We start from the raw sequence: 17,602 nt of genomic DNA on the forward strand, positions 1-17,602 counted from the left end.
AGAGAAGACAGCACACAGCAGGCAGCAGGAGTTGATGACCAGGATTGGTAACCAAGTTTGTGGGAGGCCAGGGAAAGCTTAAGAGCTAGTATTACTAGATAGCAGACGTGGCATGTGGCGGGTGAAGCAGGGCAGACATAGGTAAGTCACTAGCCATCAATATTATGCAGTGGAAAACCACCACTGCCAGCAATATCATATACTGGGGCACTGCTGGCTAACATGTGGCAGTCCATAAGCTCCTAAGGCAAAGTGCAAACACTACATGGGTAACACAAATATATTTTAGCTATCAGACACAGACAACAAGGGTGGAGAATGAAGAGAACGTGGTAGCTTAGTGACTATCAGCCAGCAACTCTGCCAAGAGACACTAAGACACAGTGGTGGGCAAAGGAACAATATTCCCACAATGCAATGCAAGACATGCATACTATGTATAAAACATGTACAATAAGCCCACGCACTTGGCGAATAAATTAGTCTAGCGAAACTACCGCCAAATGCGAATTTTGCCAAGCACATGTTCTTTATACCATATAAATTGCCTAAAAATGCCTCAATCAGTCTTTGGACATTGCCAAAGTCCCTCTTTTGACCCTTGAAATACCATCTTTCGAGCTGAAATAAAATCTTTTGCCTTCACATATTAGAACACATGTACAAAACAGACCAATAAACAATAAATAAAGCTAATAAGATATGATATAAAGGCTGTAACTAACCTGAAACAGACTGAAGATAGGCTTGCTTTTTTAATATCCTCTTTAACATTTCGTAATCACCTCACTGTTGACTCTGGTACATTTAACGCTCTAACTATGTCACAGTTTCTGCTTCCTTCGTCTATCATCATGATAATTTTCTCCTTTTCACTCACACTGTACGATTTATAATGCTTTCCTCATCTGTACTCCCATTTTTCCACCTGTTTCCTTAGCCCATTTTAGTCCTTGCCGCCATCACCATTGTCCTTACCCTGAATAGTACCACCTATTGCACTGGTATTTTGGCGGTAAATTGCCAGAATTTGCTCCTAAGCTAGCAGAACAGAGGGTAGTACAAACAAAATAGTTGAAGGGGACTCTCACACTGCATTCTGATAGGTTTAGAGAGAGGTCTGACATCACCGGGGAGCTGTGTGGTTCGCTGTGTGGCTACCAGGGGACCGCCAAGTTTGAATTCAAATTGCCAAGTGTGCACTTGATGGTCCGTGGCTACCCTACCACCAAAAGTGAATTTCGCCAAGCTGAGATTCGCCAAGTGCAGGGGCTTATTGTATAAACTTATAAATAAATACCATATTTCATGGCATATAGGATGTGTGGGCATATAAGATACACCCCCATTTCAGCAGTCAAAATCAGAAAAAAAGTTTTTTGTGTATTTAAACATATATTGTTAAAAGCAATATAATAACACATTATACAAGCAGAAATCATGATCAATTCACAGTTTAGTTTCACTCAACCATTGAATCTGGTATTTGGCTTATGTTTTTCTGGTGAGAAATGTAGTGAAATGATTGATGGTATATGTAAAATTGTCACAGATGAATATTTTTCAAGTTATGATTTTTTAAACAACAACTTATACCTAGCTCTCATTCCCAACAATCAGGGTTTTTTTTTATTTGGGGGAGCATTACATGAAGTATTGTGAATTATGAAAGAGGTCTGAAATCAAGAAAATTACCTAGAAAAGAAACAGAAAATGCTTTGATGGCAGTGGGGATGGAGGTTAAGGGGAAGATCGGTGGACACGGCAGCCCAGCTGTTGGACTGTTTACATTGAGCAGCATTGCCAATGCTATGCTTCTAGCTGTATCCGGTACACCATGGCCCACAAGGGATACTAAAGAAACCTAACCTAAAAACCAAGCAATGCCATCCTTAAGTTCTGATTAATGTGAGGCTAAGCAACGAATGGTATGTTTACCTTTCCTTGTGTTCTTCATGTTGTTGCCAGGCACGTATAATTTTTTATGTAGCTGGTAGCCTCAAAGCCCTTGCTGCTGCTGTATTGCCATGCTCCTTGACATAACATTCCACTTGTAGTTTTTTTCCTCCTTCTGTAACGATGATGGTGTTGATGCGTTTTGTTATGATTGGATGTAAAGTTGAGGGATAGCAGCCATTGCCAATCAGCAGCCACTTCTCCTTTTTCTAGTGATCCCCTTTAGCTCAGTTGCTGCTTTCACCACAATATTTGAGTTTCTGCCCTTCTATTTCATATATGATCATGCCATGAGGATCACCTTGACTCTGTGGTACTGAGTGATAATTCAGAGATGCTCAACTGTTCCTTCTCACAGTTCTGAGTCCTTACTCCTCAGTCTTGAGCCAACCTGCACTGTGAGTGGATCATTTCTCAGCATATTCACCTTGTGTCCCATACAGTGGAGACTCAATACTTGAATGTCTTAACACATTACTTGCGATGCGACCCACCGGTGGGTCGCCAGCATTTGGCCACTGTTGCGATGCAGTGGGTCATACAGCAGTTTTCTTAGATATCACATTTCTATCTTACTATTAACAGAAATTGGATTATATAATAAAATTGCAATAAACAGTATGCGTAGGAGGGCATAGTAAACACTTATCGATAAGTAATATGAAGTTTGTTTCAATTCTACAAATATAAAAAAATAAATGAAAAAATAGTTTTTTTTTCTTACTATTTTCCTAATACATAAAATATAATGCATTTTTTCCTTCAGGAGAACATAAATTCTCTTTATTAATTAATTCTAATAAATGTAGTAAAACCCTTCAGAACATAAAACATTTCTATGACAAATAATTGAAACAGATTGGACTTTCCTTGACAAGCTTTAGTAATTTTCATTATTGATCTTTTCATAATTTTCCTATCAATTGGACAAACTTTAGCAAAAGGAACCATTGGTGATCCTCAAAAATTTCATATCTTATAAACATAAGTAATGAAAAAAGAAAGAAAGAAAAGAAAAAATACCTGCCACATGTTTCCATTATTTACTTTGAATGTTTTGTTTCAAAGCATGACAGACATAGGTAAGGCTTGCCATCACATGAGCTGCAGAAAGTAGATACTTTTTTTGCTCTTTTTGATGCTACTTTACTTCCTGCGTTTGTGGATCGGGCAGACATACACGCGTAGGTTCGAATCCCACCACATACCACTTTGAAGCTATGCCATTTGTTGAGTGGTTTTGAGTTACCTATATCTCACCATGATACCAACGTTCTAGGTGGTTACACCAAAGATGCGCTTGGTTGGTGATATGGGCCCTAATATGGGTACCACTATAAATAAAATTGCCTGTGCCACTAATGGGCAGAAGCTGAACAGCACTTCCCACATATGCTTTTCAAGCATGCCTACAGGTGCTTTAGTCCATAACATAAAAGAAAAAAATTAAATAAAAAAAAAAAAAACTCCAAGAACTGTTTCCCTCAATGCAGGGTGTTGGAGGTAAAGACTCGCCAGGATTTAATTTGATCGCAATTGTGCATAGTCTTAAGATTAGTGTTTGGTAGACACTCTTTTCTTTCCTTCTGCTTAGGGAGGGACATATCCAGAGCCATTTTCTTTTCTGTTGACTCTTCCAGTACGCCAAAAGAAGAGCAACCACTGCTTCAGCATTATCACTGAAGGAAGACATCTTTGTGGGTAGCTGTTTGTTTAGATTCACTTCCCACCAAGGTGCCAACTGGTTGATACTTTCCAGTCGCTATGTGCAACGTGTTCCAACTAGAAGGGGTCAACCGATACTTGTAGAGACTTGCAATTTCAGTCACAAATCGGCAAGTGTGAAGCTGCCTTTATGTATGAATAATGTGATGTCTCCATGATCACAACTCTCTTTTTAATCAAGACTTGACTATTATTCAATTTCCTTCTATAGTCTTCATCAAAAACAAAAAGAACCAACAAAAATAATATCACTATATACTACTTATGCATTTATATTTTATGTAGGAGAAAAGGTGGTGTTATTATTTATAAGAAAAATAATTTGAATTTTATTACTTTCGATTTAATTTTCATGGCTTTTGTAGACATCTTGTCAATATGAATAACTTTCTTCAATTGTTACAGGTGTTGGCTCGATCACTCTTCAGTCCGCGAGCATGTGGTACTGCTGGGTCATCTTCAAGTGGAGAATTGAGTCCAGGTCTTGGTATCATCAGCTGTTTTTCTCCAGTTTCAAGGTTCAGTTGCAGGTCTATGCCTTCAACAAAACAAAATAAGTCCTGTCATGATGAAAGAACTAAGCCTGGCTGGCTAGAAGCCGGGACTCAGGGATTCAGAATAAGTATTATCTGTGAAAAGAATGAACTACATGGAAAAAATATATTCGTTACCCCAGGAGAAAATCAGCAAAGTGCCATTAGGCCTCTTCTTTGTGATGGAGAACACATTCACAGCCTTCAAACAAAATTGAAGCAGGATTGTAAACTGGTGAAACCAGACCAGACCAGTACACCAGTGCAGCCTAGATCTGTGAAAGCTAGGCACTTAGTACTTAATGAACAGTCACCAAAACCTACAAGTTTCTTAGAGCCTATCCCATTTGTGCAAGAAATGAAAGGGGAAAGAATACAGGAAACTAATTTAGGTTCACATAAAAATTGCATTATTGATGTTGATCTTCATGAAAATTATAAATCAGTTATTTCTAAATATTCTAATGGTTCAGCAAAAGATCCATTTGATGTAATACTTTCCCCAGTGTGCAAAGTTAAGCAAAGGAAGGAAACCAACCTCGGTGAAATCAAATCAACACTGGAAACTTCAGAATTGAAATTAAATGGAGAAGTCAAGTTAACTAATTCTGTTAAGTCACCTGATGAAAAGAGCAAAAAAAAAATTGTTCTCATAGAGGTTGAGGGCAGTCTGAATGAGATGTTTAGTAGCAGTACTAACAAAAATATGCACACTGAAAGTGTAAATATATCTGGAAAAAATAGTTTATGTAAAGATGGATTCCTTTTAAACACTTTAAGTAATGAGAAAATTAAGGCAATAGAAAATACTAATCCCAAGATATTCAATGAAGAGCAGAAGATAGATTTGAATTGCCAAGATGATATAAGACACCAAAATGAGCATTCCATAAAGAAGTCTATTCTAGATAGTACAACTCCATCATTTCAAATGAATCCAAAATGTCTAAATTTGTCTGTTAGTACTAATGGAGAAAAACAATCTATAGAAATAATATCTGAAGACAAAAAAAAATGTATTTCTCATTCAATACAGGAAAGAACAGACATGGAAATGCCTGGTTTATTTAAGAAGAATAAACTTGCAAAAAAATTTGTTTATCCAACTAATTTAGGTGAGGGCTATGAGGAGTTGAATGTTTCTTATACAGAGATCATAGGAGATGAGGAAACATGGAATATGACAGAAGCACCAGACACCAAGGATCCCACTAGGAACACTCCAAATATTACAATGACAAGTGAAATATCAACTAAGGCATTAGAGTTGGAGAGTAAAGGGGTCATTTACAGCACTCCAGTTAATAAAACAGATGATGAAAGATGTATTGACAATGCACCAGTGAGTAAAAGAACTATTTGCAACACTCATGCTGGAGGGGATGAAACTTTGCTTGATGGAGATATACCTAACGGTAAAAGAACTAGTTGCAACCTTCCAGCCACACTCCTTAATGCAAAGGAGGAAGTTCATTTCTTAGGAATAAGGCAAAAGAACTTCCTTTCTGTTTCAAATCTGGTGAATAGTGACATTTCTGATATAAATTCCAGCTCCTCATTTGAACCATTACAACATGATGGATGTGAACAAATGGCTAAATCATCTGAAATAAAGAAAAGTCCTATTGATGCAAAAGAAGTGGATCTGTCAAAAATCAAGGTGCATGAGCATAATCCTACAGAGGGTTTGTCCACCCAAGGAAATAAAGAGCAAATAAACCATGATGTCTCCATTTCACTCAACAATCAGCTGGTCTCTGATACTTTTAGTGATATTGATTTCTCTGATACTGATCTAGATACATCTCTTCCATTGGAGGAATGTACTGCTATGGATGATAACAAAAGAATGAAACCAGACAAAGATAGTGATGTATTTACAAAAGTCACATGTAGGAAAGGTGGTTTTGATAGAGATTACTTCAATTGGAGCAATTCAATGAAAGATCCAGTCTTTATTGGTTTTATAACTGGCAATGGGAAACAAGTCAAGGTCAGTGACAAGGCTCTTGAGAAGGCCAGGAAATTTGTGGAGGAGAAAACAAGTGAAGAACATAATCTAGGACTGCAACAAGTTCTAAATGGAAACCCTGTTATTATGGATTGTTCAGACATACCTCAGGAAAAAAGTAAAAGAAATAATTTGACAAGTTTGCATATGGCAACAAATTTAAATGTCTGCACATTATCAGAAGTAGGATCTTTGAATTTATGTAACAGTTTACCAAGTGATGTAGGTAATAAAGGAAAAGGAACATCAAAATTTGGAAGAAACTTTCACAATAAAAACAATTATAACATTCTTCAGGTAAATAGCAACTGTACTCATGAGAAGACACAAGAAACATTGGATGAAGAAGCATCAAGGGAAAGTATTTATGCAGAAATGAGAAATATGTTTACTAATGGAGATGAAATGAGTAAAGCTTCTGGTATGCAAGATTCATGTTATGACCATAGTAGAAAAACAAGTGTCTATAGCATTACTGAAACACAGAACCTAAAAGCTAATAACACTGGTGGAAGATTTAAAAAGTTAGCTAAATGTGAAAAGGCACAAGTGAAAGCTAGTATGGTCTATGAAAGTGCACACTTACTTTGTAAAGAAAGCAATAGTTTGATGTGTACTGGTGAAGCTAAATTGATGCAAAATAAAGAAATGTCTTCAGAACATAAATCTTGTGCATTTCAAGGTTTTAGCACTGCTGCTGGATCTCAGATAAAAACCAGCAAAGAAGCATTAAGGAAAGCACAAATGTTTTTCGAAGAAGAAAAATTAGAAGAAACTCATATGAGTATACAGATTCATAAAAATGAGACCAGTAAATTTCATAAATATAATAGCTTATCAAAAGATCAGGCTGTAAGATTAAGGTCAGGTATTCCTGCAGAGTTAAAAACCACCATAGAAACACAAACATTAGAAAGTCAGCAGTGTATACCCATTAACACATTAAAAACTACAGAGTATTCTAGTAATGATTATAATTTTTCAAATGAACTAGAGAATGATTTAGAAAAGCTTTCAAAAGCTGGCTTACCTTCAACACATACAGATAGCTCTATTTGTAGCAGTACTTGTGTTTTAGAAGATCATCAGTCTGGTAGTCTGGTTGCATCTCAGCTTGACACTAAAAATGAGGCAAATAAAGTGGGAATTAGTTTGCACACATTACATGATGAACCATTTTCTTCTAGGAAGAATAATTCCAAAGATATACACAATGCTGAAAGTAAAACTTTTTTAGAAATGGATGTAGGATTAAAAGTAAAAGAAAAGGCATTTATGAATGAAGCCTCTAGTTTACAAGCTGCTTACTTGAAGGAAGCAACCAATAGTGAAGATATGAAATCTCTACAGCAACATAATATCTTGAAAGAAATTGGTACTGGATTTCATACAGCTAAAGGAAAGAAACTTTCGGTAAACAAAAGCTCTATTACACAAGCTTGTTTGTTGTGGAAGGAGACTGATGGCTCTGAGATTAAAACACTTGACCAAGAGGTAGCTCAAGAGCAAGAGAGAACATACTTGAATGTTGAAATATCAAGTAAGATTGTTGGCAAACCTGATGGAATGTTCCTTGACCCAGATTTCCTCTGTTTGCCAAAAAAGATTATGGGTTCTAACCCTTCTTCTAACATTACACTATCTGTAAGGAAAGCAGAAGAGAAAGAATTTGCAGCATTCAGTAATCAAGAAACTATGTCAAGCATAGATAGAGAAAAGATAAGTAAATTTGATAAAACAAACACAAATCTACAGTTAAGAAATGCTGATACATTCACAGATCTTAACACAGATTCTTACAATGCCAATGAAAAAGTTCATAAAATGAACTTGCTTATTAAACCAAGAAAATTATTTGTGGATGAAATGCATTTCAAGTCAGTAATGAAATGCCAATCCCCATTATCAGTTAGCTCAAATGATACTGATTTCATAAGTGATGGAAAAACAAATATTCCTATAAGTAGGGTTGACAATACAAAACAAGTGAATGTTAATAACAAGTCTTTGCAACAAACAGCACAACTATCACAGCAGTGTATTAGGAGTGAGAATTGTCCTTCATTTGGGACAAAAAAAGACTTGAGTAATACTTGTAAGAGGCAAGCAGCACCAGTAGAACCTTTTTTGATGACAACTGATAAAAATACAGGAAATACAGATAAATACGTCAAAGTTATATGTGGATCACCTATTTTAGGTTCCCAAAGGAATAATAAGGAAAGAGATATCAACAGCATGTACCTATTGGAAGCAACCCAATCACTGAAGAATGATTCAGTCAATACCCAGGAGATTTCTGACATATCAGATGTTACTGAAGCCTTTCTTAAGGATTACATTCAGGATAATGAAGCCACAAAAAAAATATCCAGCCAGAGGAAAAGGCCATTGAACTTAAAAGAAGACAAGGAAGAGCACTCATTAACTTCCCACAAGAAGATGAAAAGAAGTATGATGTATAGCCAACCTGAAAATGTGCAAGGTAATACCCTGAAACTTTTGTTTTTCTCTTAAGCAGAGCCATATCTATAATTTGACAGTAACTTTTATGAATTTTAATTCATGAATTAATTTTGGTAATTGATCATTGCTGTCCTTCACACATCTTTCCCATATCTTTGCTTTTCTCACAATTTCTGTAATTGAATTTAAATATTCTTTTTCCTAGTAGCTATCCTTCACACATCCTTCCCATATCTTTTTATTGTACTTTGCTTTTCCTACAATTTCTGTGATTAAATTTAAGTATTCTTTTTCCTAGTAGCTCTCTCTATACATAGTCTCAGAGTGTCATGCCTTTCAAGTTACCTAACATAATGGTATCCATGTAATTGTTTAGTCTGTGTATCAACACTTCATTTCTTATGAATTTCATAAATCAGGTTTTCCTACACTGATTATTCAGTAAGTCTTACACACTTTTTAATTATTTTATTTAAACTTTCTTTTTTTTCCTAGCCTTACATGAATACATGTCACTGTTGCTTTCACAATACTTTTGTAATCATTGTCCTTTCAAAATATGTTAAATGTTAATTTAATTACTGTACTTTTGAGGCAGCATCTTTTGGTAAGATTTTTATGAGAAAATATTGATTAAGAGCTAATGTATAAATTCAGAAGAAAACACCAGCTATAACTCTTGCTATGAAAGAAAGAGTAAAAGTTGCATCAACAAGGTGAATAGAATAGAAATATGAGTGATGAAAGAGAAAAGCTTTTTCTCAAGTACATGATTTGGGGAGGATTATGTATTTTATAAATTTTGAGGAATGCATCATAGTTTCATGACGGCATCAATCAAAAGCTCCTTAGTAGTTCATTGCTTAGCGTGTCTGGTTATAAATCTGCAGGCTTCACTTCAAATCTGAGTGTGGATAATTGGCATCTGGCTTTGCTCAGCTGTTTATCCTGCCTTTGGGTTGTTCAATACCTGAAGACTGGTTACTGAGGTCATGCACATTTGTAGTGTATACTTTATTAACTATTAACCATTATTTACTATTGACCATTATCTATTACTATAAATAGATATTACACTCTTCAGAAATTAATGTAGGGAGTTCTAATTATAGAGATGTTTATTTCTTTTACTAATAAGTTTTTATGTAAGGGGAAATCTGACCAAGGGCAACAAAAATTATTAAACATAAAAGGACCCACTGAGATACCAGTCATAAAAAAGGATTGAGAGAGTTAGGCAAAGAATAGGATAAATGTCTTGAATCCTTTCCCTTCATGGTGGGGTTTGAAAGCTGTTACTCAATCACAGACTACTTTTCAAACCTAGCTGCGGAAATGACCAATGAATGTACTGTAGCCTATTTAGAAAAATTATTACCCCAAACTTTTGCGATGTATGAGTGAATAATATTTTCTAGAGAAGCAGAGATCTGGTGCATTATCATCCTATCATACTCCAGGAAATCACCATTGAATAAACAATCATGTGTAAAATTTCATGTCAATCAGATGAATACAAATAGCAAAACAAGGTTGAAATTTTGAAAAAAATCCTTAGGAGTGGAATATCTGTGTTTTTCACACTTCAAAAATTTCCACAAAATCAGTATAAACTTTGATTAACTTTTGTTTGGTATCATTTTAAAGTACAACAAAAATGCAATTTTTTTTTTTGTTGGAATTGTATTTTGGATAATGTCAACAGAATTTTTTTTTTAAATAAAGCGGGTGGCAGTTCAACTCAGACTTTAGTCCCTGGGTTGGTCAAAGTCTAACTTATTACAAAATCTGAGTTATCAAGATTCAACAGTATATATAAAAGAGTTTCAGCTCATTTTTACATTTGTCAACTATATCTTTCTCATACTTCCTTTTTTCTTCTCATAGTGTTTGGACATATGAATTTCTTACTACCTTAAATTTTTCCCAATTATTAAGTCCTCTTTTTCTCCATCTATTTCATGCTGCGTCCTTTTTCATTTTTGCTAAAATACTTCTTTTGCTATACCAGTCTTTCTTTCTCCCCTTCTCTGAATCTGATTTTGGGAACACATCTTTTAATCCCTTCGTTATAGATATTCATAAATATATCATGCTTCTGTTGCACTTTACTTGCTATGTATAGTTGATTCCATTCAGCTTCTGTGAAGTATTCACCTAATTTTGCGAAGTCTGCCTTCCCATAATTTTATCTTTCATTTTTGTGAAGTTCGTTCTTATGTACTGATGAGCCACTGATGGTCGCTTTTCCCTAGAGGGCACTGATCATTTATTTCCTTAATGATGTCAATGTCTTTCGTAAACAATAGGTTGAGCCTTAATGCCTCCTCATTTCCTCCAATTCTTGTAGTTTCCCTAATTCACTATGTCATAGTGTTAATCATTATTAAATGTAGTAGTGTATATCCCCCCAACTCTTTTCCTCTTTGTGTGGTCCAGTTGTCCCAGCTTACCTCCTTGCAGTTGAAGTCACCCATAAGTGTTACATTCTTGCTTTCTTTCAATTTTTTTAAACAATTACTCATATCTACTCATATCTGTCATTATTTCTTTATACTCTTCTTGATTTCATGCATTAGTTCTTGGTGGCGCATATGCTACTGCAACATCTCTTTTTTCCTTTCCTTTTCCTTTTATCTTAATTTTGATTACTTCTTCCATACCATCTCCTACCTCTGCATTTTCCACTGCTATATTCTTCTTGGTCAGTAAAATCACTCCTTGTCCTTTTTTACTGTTCCTAGATCTTAACCATACATTATAATTTCCATCTTCAATATTTGTATTTTCTGGTGCCTAATTTGGTTCAGTTTCTATAATGGCCATAATGTCTGCCTGTTTTATCTTAATGTAATTATTAACTTCATGCAACATTGATATTATACCATTTATGTTTGTGTATGCTACTGACCATTTCATGTTTCTACTTACATTACTGACTTCTCTTATTCCTTTCTTGTGAGATACCACTTCCTCATCCTCTCATCCCTGGCCTTCCACTAGAACTTTTCTTATCTTCCTTCAATCTGTTCTATTTTTTTTCCTTTGCCTCTCTTATAAGATTGTTTATTTTATTTCTCTTCTCCTTATTCATGTTCCATTTTATCAAAATTTTCTTGTATTGTTCTGTCTTGTCCAGTCTCCATGTATATTGAATCACCTCTGATGCTGTAGTTTGTGCTCTGAATTTGACTTTCACTGGTCTTCTTCCTCCCTATGTATATTTTCCTAGTCTGTGTAGTTTCTCATTTTCATTCACCCAGTCCTCACCTTCTCCCTGAACACTTCTTACCACACTCTGGTACTTTTACTTTGTTCTACTTACCTCTTTGATTTTACAGGTTCCTTTTCTTCATTCAACCCATAGATAAATATACTCTTCTTGTCCACTGTATTCCTTATCATCAATTCCTTTTGTTTGATTAACCTCACTATCTCTTGGGTTAGATCTGCTTTTTCTTTCGTTTGTGTTTCCATGATTTCTTTAAAGCTAACTTTTTCTTCCTCTTGTTCCTTTTTTCATTTGAGTTGTTCACCTTTCATTTCTATCACTTCTTTTTTCTGTTTCTTTCTGTACTAACTTTTTTCAGCACTTTGATTTCTTCTTCCAAATCATGTTTACTCTTTACTCTTTTCTAAGTTTATCACCCTTTCTCTTAGATCACTGAGACTATCCTTCGTAAGATTCATTTTCTGATTTGCATTTTTACTTGCAATTCTTTCTTAGTCTTTTCACTAAATCCTTGAAAAAGTGATCCCCTCACTTCCTCTTTGTCACTCGAAGTAAAAGCCATGGCCACACTTTTATGAATATTTACTTCTTTAGAATTCTTTCTTTACAGTATGAAGACAGGACCTTGCACTAATATATAGCCCTACTAACCTACTACACATTTCTAGATAATTTCGGTGATTGTTGGTTTGTTTACTGAAGATCAGCTGTTCCACATCCGCTTTCTACCAGGTCACGTGCCGGTGTTTATATGTATGTATGCGTGTGCGCTATGTATGTAGTGCCTATTTATATAATGCATTACATAGAAAATTTCAGCTGTTAGTGGTAACAGGCCTGCAAAATGTGAAGAAAAAGAAAATCCCTCGGGTAACTCAGATTTTCAGATAACTCGGATTGGCCTTCGCCCCCCACCCCTAATTAGTCCAACTCATAAGAAATTTACAAAGCTTGCCATAAGAAGAATGACATTCCCATTTCCACAAAGGTTCTCTTATTATTTAAGTATTGCTCTTGAAATGTGTCAAGCTCAAGAATGATCTCTTTATTATAATACTTGGCAAAAGTGGCTTTCCTTGACCACCCAGTCTTTTTCATGATATACAGAATTGGTACAGCCTTTGCATTTGATGCCTCAGCAGACTGAATACTTGCCAGCTGAGAATTTTTCAATGTCTACTCCAGACATATGTAGCATTATCCTTATCTATCTCACAATAGTGTTTTCCATCACATATTTATGTGGTTTGATAAAGCTAATGAGTAATTTCCTCCCTTGATCCATAACACTTCTGAATTGCTTATTTCCTGCAATGTATGTTTTCAAAGTTTTACGGTCACAGAACCTACTGTTCTTAGCATATGCTTTAAAAATCACAAGTCACACATTCAATTTTGGCCTATATTGTTTCCTCCTAATCAAATGGAAATAGAATCCCTTCCAATGTGAATTTTCCTGTGAATTTTCCTCAACAGTAAAAAAATGTAACATTTTTACTGTGGTAGCTGGTGTGACTGCCATTAGCATCACAAGTTTGAGCATCAGTTCCATTATGGAAATGGAATACAGTGGTCCAGTAGTTCACAGTTGCTGAGCACCAGCTGAATACCTGGGTTTTGATGGCCTCAAGTTGAAAACACCCCTCAAAACCGAATTGACAAGAGAATGATTTCCCGCTCTGCAGTTATTGACAACTATCCCTGATGAAAAGAGAGCCTCCCTCCCTTTGTTAACAGATTCATAGCCCACACTTCTGTGGAAAGTATCAGACAGGAATTTTACAATAGGGTGATGTGGGTAAACACCAACCTGTCAGTTGAAAAACCTGCATGAAAATTCCATTTTATATCTGAGAGAATGCAAACTGATAAAAATAAGCATTGCAACATGGCCCAGCTATGATGTATGCATAAGTCCTCAAAGAAAATTAGTGCTATATTTAGCACTTCAAAAATTTTGGGGATCTTGGTCAGTGTTTTCCCACCATGGGGAAACACCAACCTAGGTGTGAGGTAACACCAACCTATGTTTTTGAAGTAAAAAAAAAAAAAAAAAAAAAAAAAAAAAAAAGTTGAAATCAACACATATGATAACCTACGCCACCTTTCATCATTATTATGTTATGAAATGAACAATAAGAACATAAAGAAATGTCATTTGTTTGACAAAACAAAATTTACTTCCACAGACAAAAATCATATTAAAAACCTATCCTGGAAAAAATAGTTTTATGAATTTTCAACAGCTATTTCTACCAGAGTGGAATGTTTAAGCATCTTAAAGTATATTTGAAGAATATATAGAATAATTATAATTATATACAAATACTTTAGCATGTAGGCAACTGTACTCCTAGAAGTACAGGTCTAATAGCACTAGCTCAGGGGGTGCTGTGAACGTTCCATTAAAGCTAGTTGCTATCTCACTGAGCATTTCCCTTTGTGTCTCACAACTCCAGGGAGCAGTCACAGCCTGCCCTCTAAAGACAGCTCTCCTTCTTCACTCAAAACTACATGCACTTACCACACTTAAACCCTTCACTTAAAATTCAAAATAAAAAAAATGGCAACTTCAAACTCAGCCTCAGAGTCCCATTCTGAGGAGTGGACCAGAAATGCCCCCAGGTCGGACTCCTCTCTTGATAACGACCCAGAATGTCTTGACACCTCCCTCAACTTTTTTTACATTAACTTCTGCAACATTCGCGATCTTAAATCTAATTTTCAACCTGTGGAACACTGCCTCTCCTCTACTAAACCTCATCTTCTTTTCCTCACCGAAACACAGCTGTCTGAGGCTACTGATAGTAGCCCCTTCTCGGTTCCCACCTACTTTCTCTATTCTCATTTTCTTTCCAAAGCTGGATGTTGCGTCTATGTGCGCAACGACTTAACTTGCTCTCGTGCCCATGCTCTCAAATCTTCCGAGTTTTCCTCCATCTGGCTTTGACTCAATATTCACTCTCTAACTAAATTTATCTGTGCTGTCTATCTCTCCCTTAACTCCTCTGACAATAGTAAATTCTTTGACTTATTTAACTTCCAGAGTGGAGCATATTGTCCCTCTACCCATTTGCAGAGATCTCCATTCTTGGAGATTTCAATGTTCACCACCAGCTTTGGCTTTCCTCTCCCTTCACTGACCATCCTGGTGTACTAGCCTTCAACTTTGATATCCTCCATGACCTAGAGCAACTGGTGCAACATCCTACTCGTATTCCTGACTCTTGGAGACACGCCCAACATTCTTGATCTCTTCCTTACATCTAATCCTGCTTATGCTGTCACCCTTTCATCTCCGTTGGGCTCCTCCGATCTCAATCTCATTTCTGTATCTCATCCTATTTCTCTATTCCCTCCTCAGGATCCTCCAAAGTGGAGGTGCCTCTGACATTTTATCTTTGCCAGTTGGGAGACCTGAGGAGGTATTTTAAGACATTTTCAGTAACATGACCGCAAGGCCAAACATGTTTGAGTTCACGCTGAACAGGACTGTGCTGAGGACACCATTGGTGGTGCCAGACTACCGTGTCACCGTGATCTCAATCCCTGGAAGAAATTATCGTACACATCAGTCGCCTGAGCCAGCTCTTCGGTCAAGATGTAAACACAGCAACATGGTGGAAGAGTTTGGAGATTTATTCCTTGATGGGGAGTATTATAAGTCACCAGTATCTCATCATTTGTATATGCCGAGGGCCAAGCAACGCAATAATTCTCAAAAACAACAGGTCTTCAGTCCTTGGAAGATGAACAGTGATTTGATCTACGTGGGCTTGTTTTGAAGGGGTTCCATTGTAGATGTATGGCTGCAGTTTTCTGATGCCTATATAATTGAATTACATCAATACTTTGCAGATAATGTATTTTACCATCATTTATTACTTTATGATATAAAGATTTGCAACAATATTATAATTTTTATTCACCTAATAATAGAAAAGTAACTCCACTATTGTATCAAAGTCATGACTAGAAGTATAGAATCGGACAACACCCACAACAAGGACGGATAGATGCAACATGACACTAACTACCACCAGCTCATTAATTTATTTCATGCCATATTTTTTATATTGGTTCTCTCCACTATGCCACACAATATGTAAACTTAAATCTTCATCTATAGTGCCCACTTCTATGGCCTAACACACATCTTACTATTCAGTTTTATTAAAAATGTAGCTCCTTTTTTTACCTCATTCCCTGAGGTTGATGATGTTACTCCATGCTGATTGGCTGAAAAGTGTTTGCCAAACATGAGCAAACACTTTGGAAAGGTGTTTCCTCGTGTTTACGAAAACTTGCCTCTGTTTGACTCCATTTGCCCTCAGCCGTGCCACTACTGAAAACAGATATACTGATTTTCCCTGGAATGATAACTGTTTTCATGTCAGAGACCCATCTCTTTGTGCTGAACGCATAACAGATGTGATAGTGTCTGGCATGGAAGTCTACATTCCTAATTCTTTCTCTCAACCTAAACCTTTTAAACCTTGGTTTAACACAGCCTGTTCTCGTACTATACATGATAAAGAGGTTGCCCACAAAAAGTACTTGAGCCTTCCATCTTTTGAATCTCACGCACTTTATATTTCTGCCTGAAATCATGCCAAGTTTGTTCTTCAACTCATAAATAGAAAATGTCAAAATCTTTCAAACTCAAACTCATCTTGAGACTTCTGGCATCTAGCCCAAAACAACCCCAATAACTTCACTTCATCATCTTTCCCTCCTTTATTTCATCCTGATACCACCACTGCCATCTCTTCTGTCTTTAAAGCTGAAGTCTTCTCTCAAACCTTTGCTAACAACTCCACCTTCGATGATTTTGGGTTTGTCCTTCCCTCTGAATATTTCATATCTTCAATCAAAATTCTTTGTAATGATGTTTTCCATGCCCTCGCTGATCTAAACCTTCGGAAGGCTTATAGACCTGATGGGGTCCCTCTTATTGTTCTCAAAAACTGTACTTCCGTACTTGCACCTTGCCTGGTCAAACTCTTTCAACTTTGTCTATCAACTTCTACCTTTCTTTCTTGCTGGAAGTTTGCCTACATTCAGTCTGTTCCTTAAAAGGGTGACCGTTCTAATCCTTCAAACTACTGTTCTATATCTTTAATCTCTTGCTTGTCTAAAGTTTTTTAATCTATCCTTAATAGGAAGATTCTTAAACATCTGTCACTTCACAATCTTCTATCTGATTGCCAGTATGGCCATGGTCAAGGTCGCTCTACTGGTGATCTGACTTTCTTTACTGAGTCTTGGTCATCCTCTTTTAGAGATTTCGGTGAAACTTTTGCTGTCGTGTTAGACATATCAAATGCTTTTGACAGAGTCTGGCATAAAGCTTTGACTTCCAAACTGTCCTCCTCTGGTTTCTATCCTTCTCCCTGCAACTTTATCTCAAGTTTCCTTTCTGACCGATTTATTGCTGTTGTGGTAGACGGCCACTGTTCTTCTCCTAAATCTGTTCATAGTGGTCTTCCTCAGGGTTCTGTCCTATCACTCACTCTCTTTCTATTATTCATTAATGATCTTAACCAAACTTCTTGCTCTATCCACTCCTACTCTAATGATACCACCCTACATCTTTCCATGTCCTTTCAGAGATGACGAACCCTTCAGGAAGTAAACAGATCGTGCACGAACACTACAGAATGCCTGACTTCTAATCTT

At 36.3% G+C, this 17,602-nt stretch overlaps 1 protein-coding gene across 2 annotated transcripts in view; it reads left to right on the forward strand.

The window, feature by feature from the left end:
- LOC123514045 overlaps positions 1 to 17,602 on the forward strand; it is a 193,084-nt gene that overhangs the window by 141,709 nt on the left and 33,773 nt on the right. For both annotated transcript variants that reach the window (XM_045271628.1, XM_045271629.1), the window contains one exon: positions 4,087 to 8,710. In XM_045271628.1, coding sequence (XP_045127563.1) covers positions 4,087 to 8,710 — 4,624 coding nt within the window. The remainder of the gene's footprint in view (positions 1 to 4,086; positions 8,711 to 17,602) is intronic.

Source organism: Portunus trituberculatus, chromosome 37 (genome assembly GCF_017591435.1).
Source record: "Portunus trituberculatus isolate SZX2019 chromosome 37, ASM1759143v1, whole genome shotgun sequence".
NCBI lineage: Eukaryota > Metazoa > Arthropoda > Malacostraca > Decapoda > Portunidae > Portunus > Portunus trituberculatus.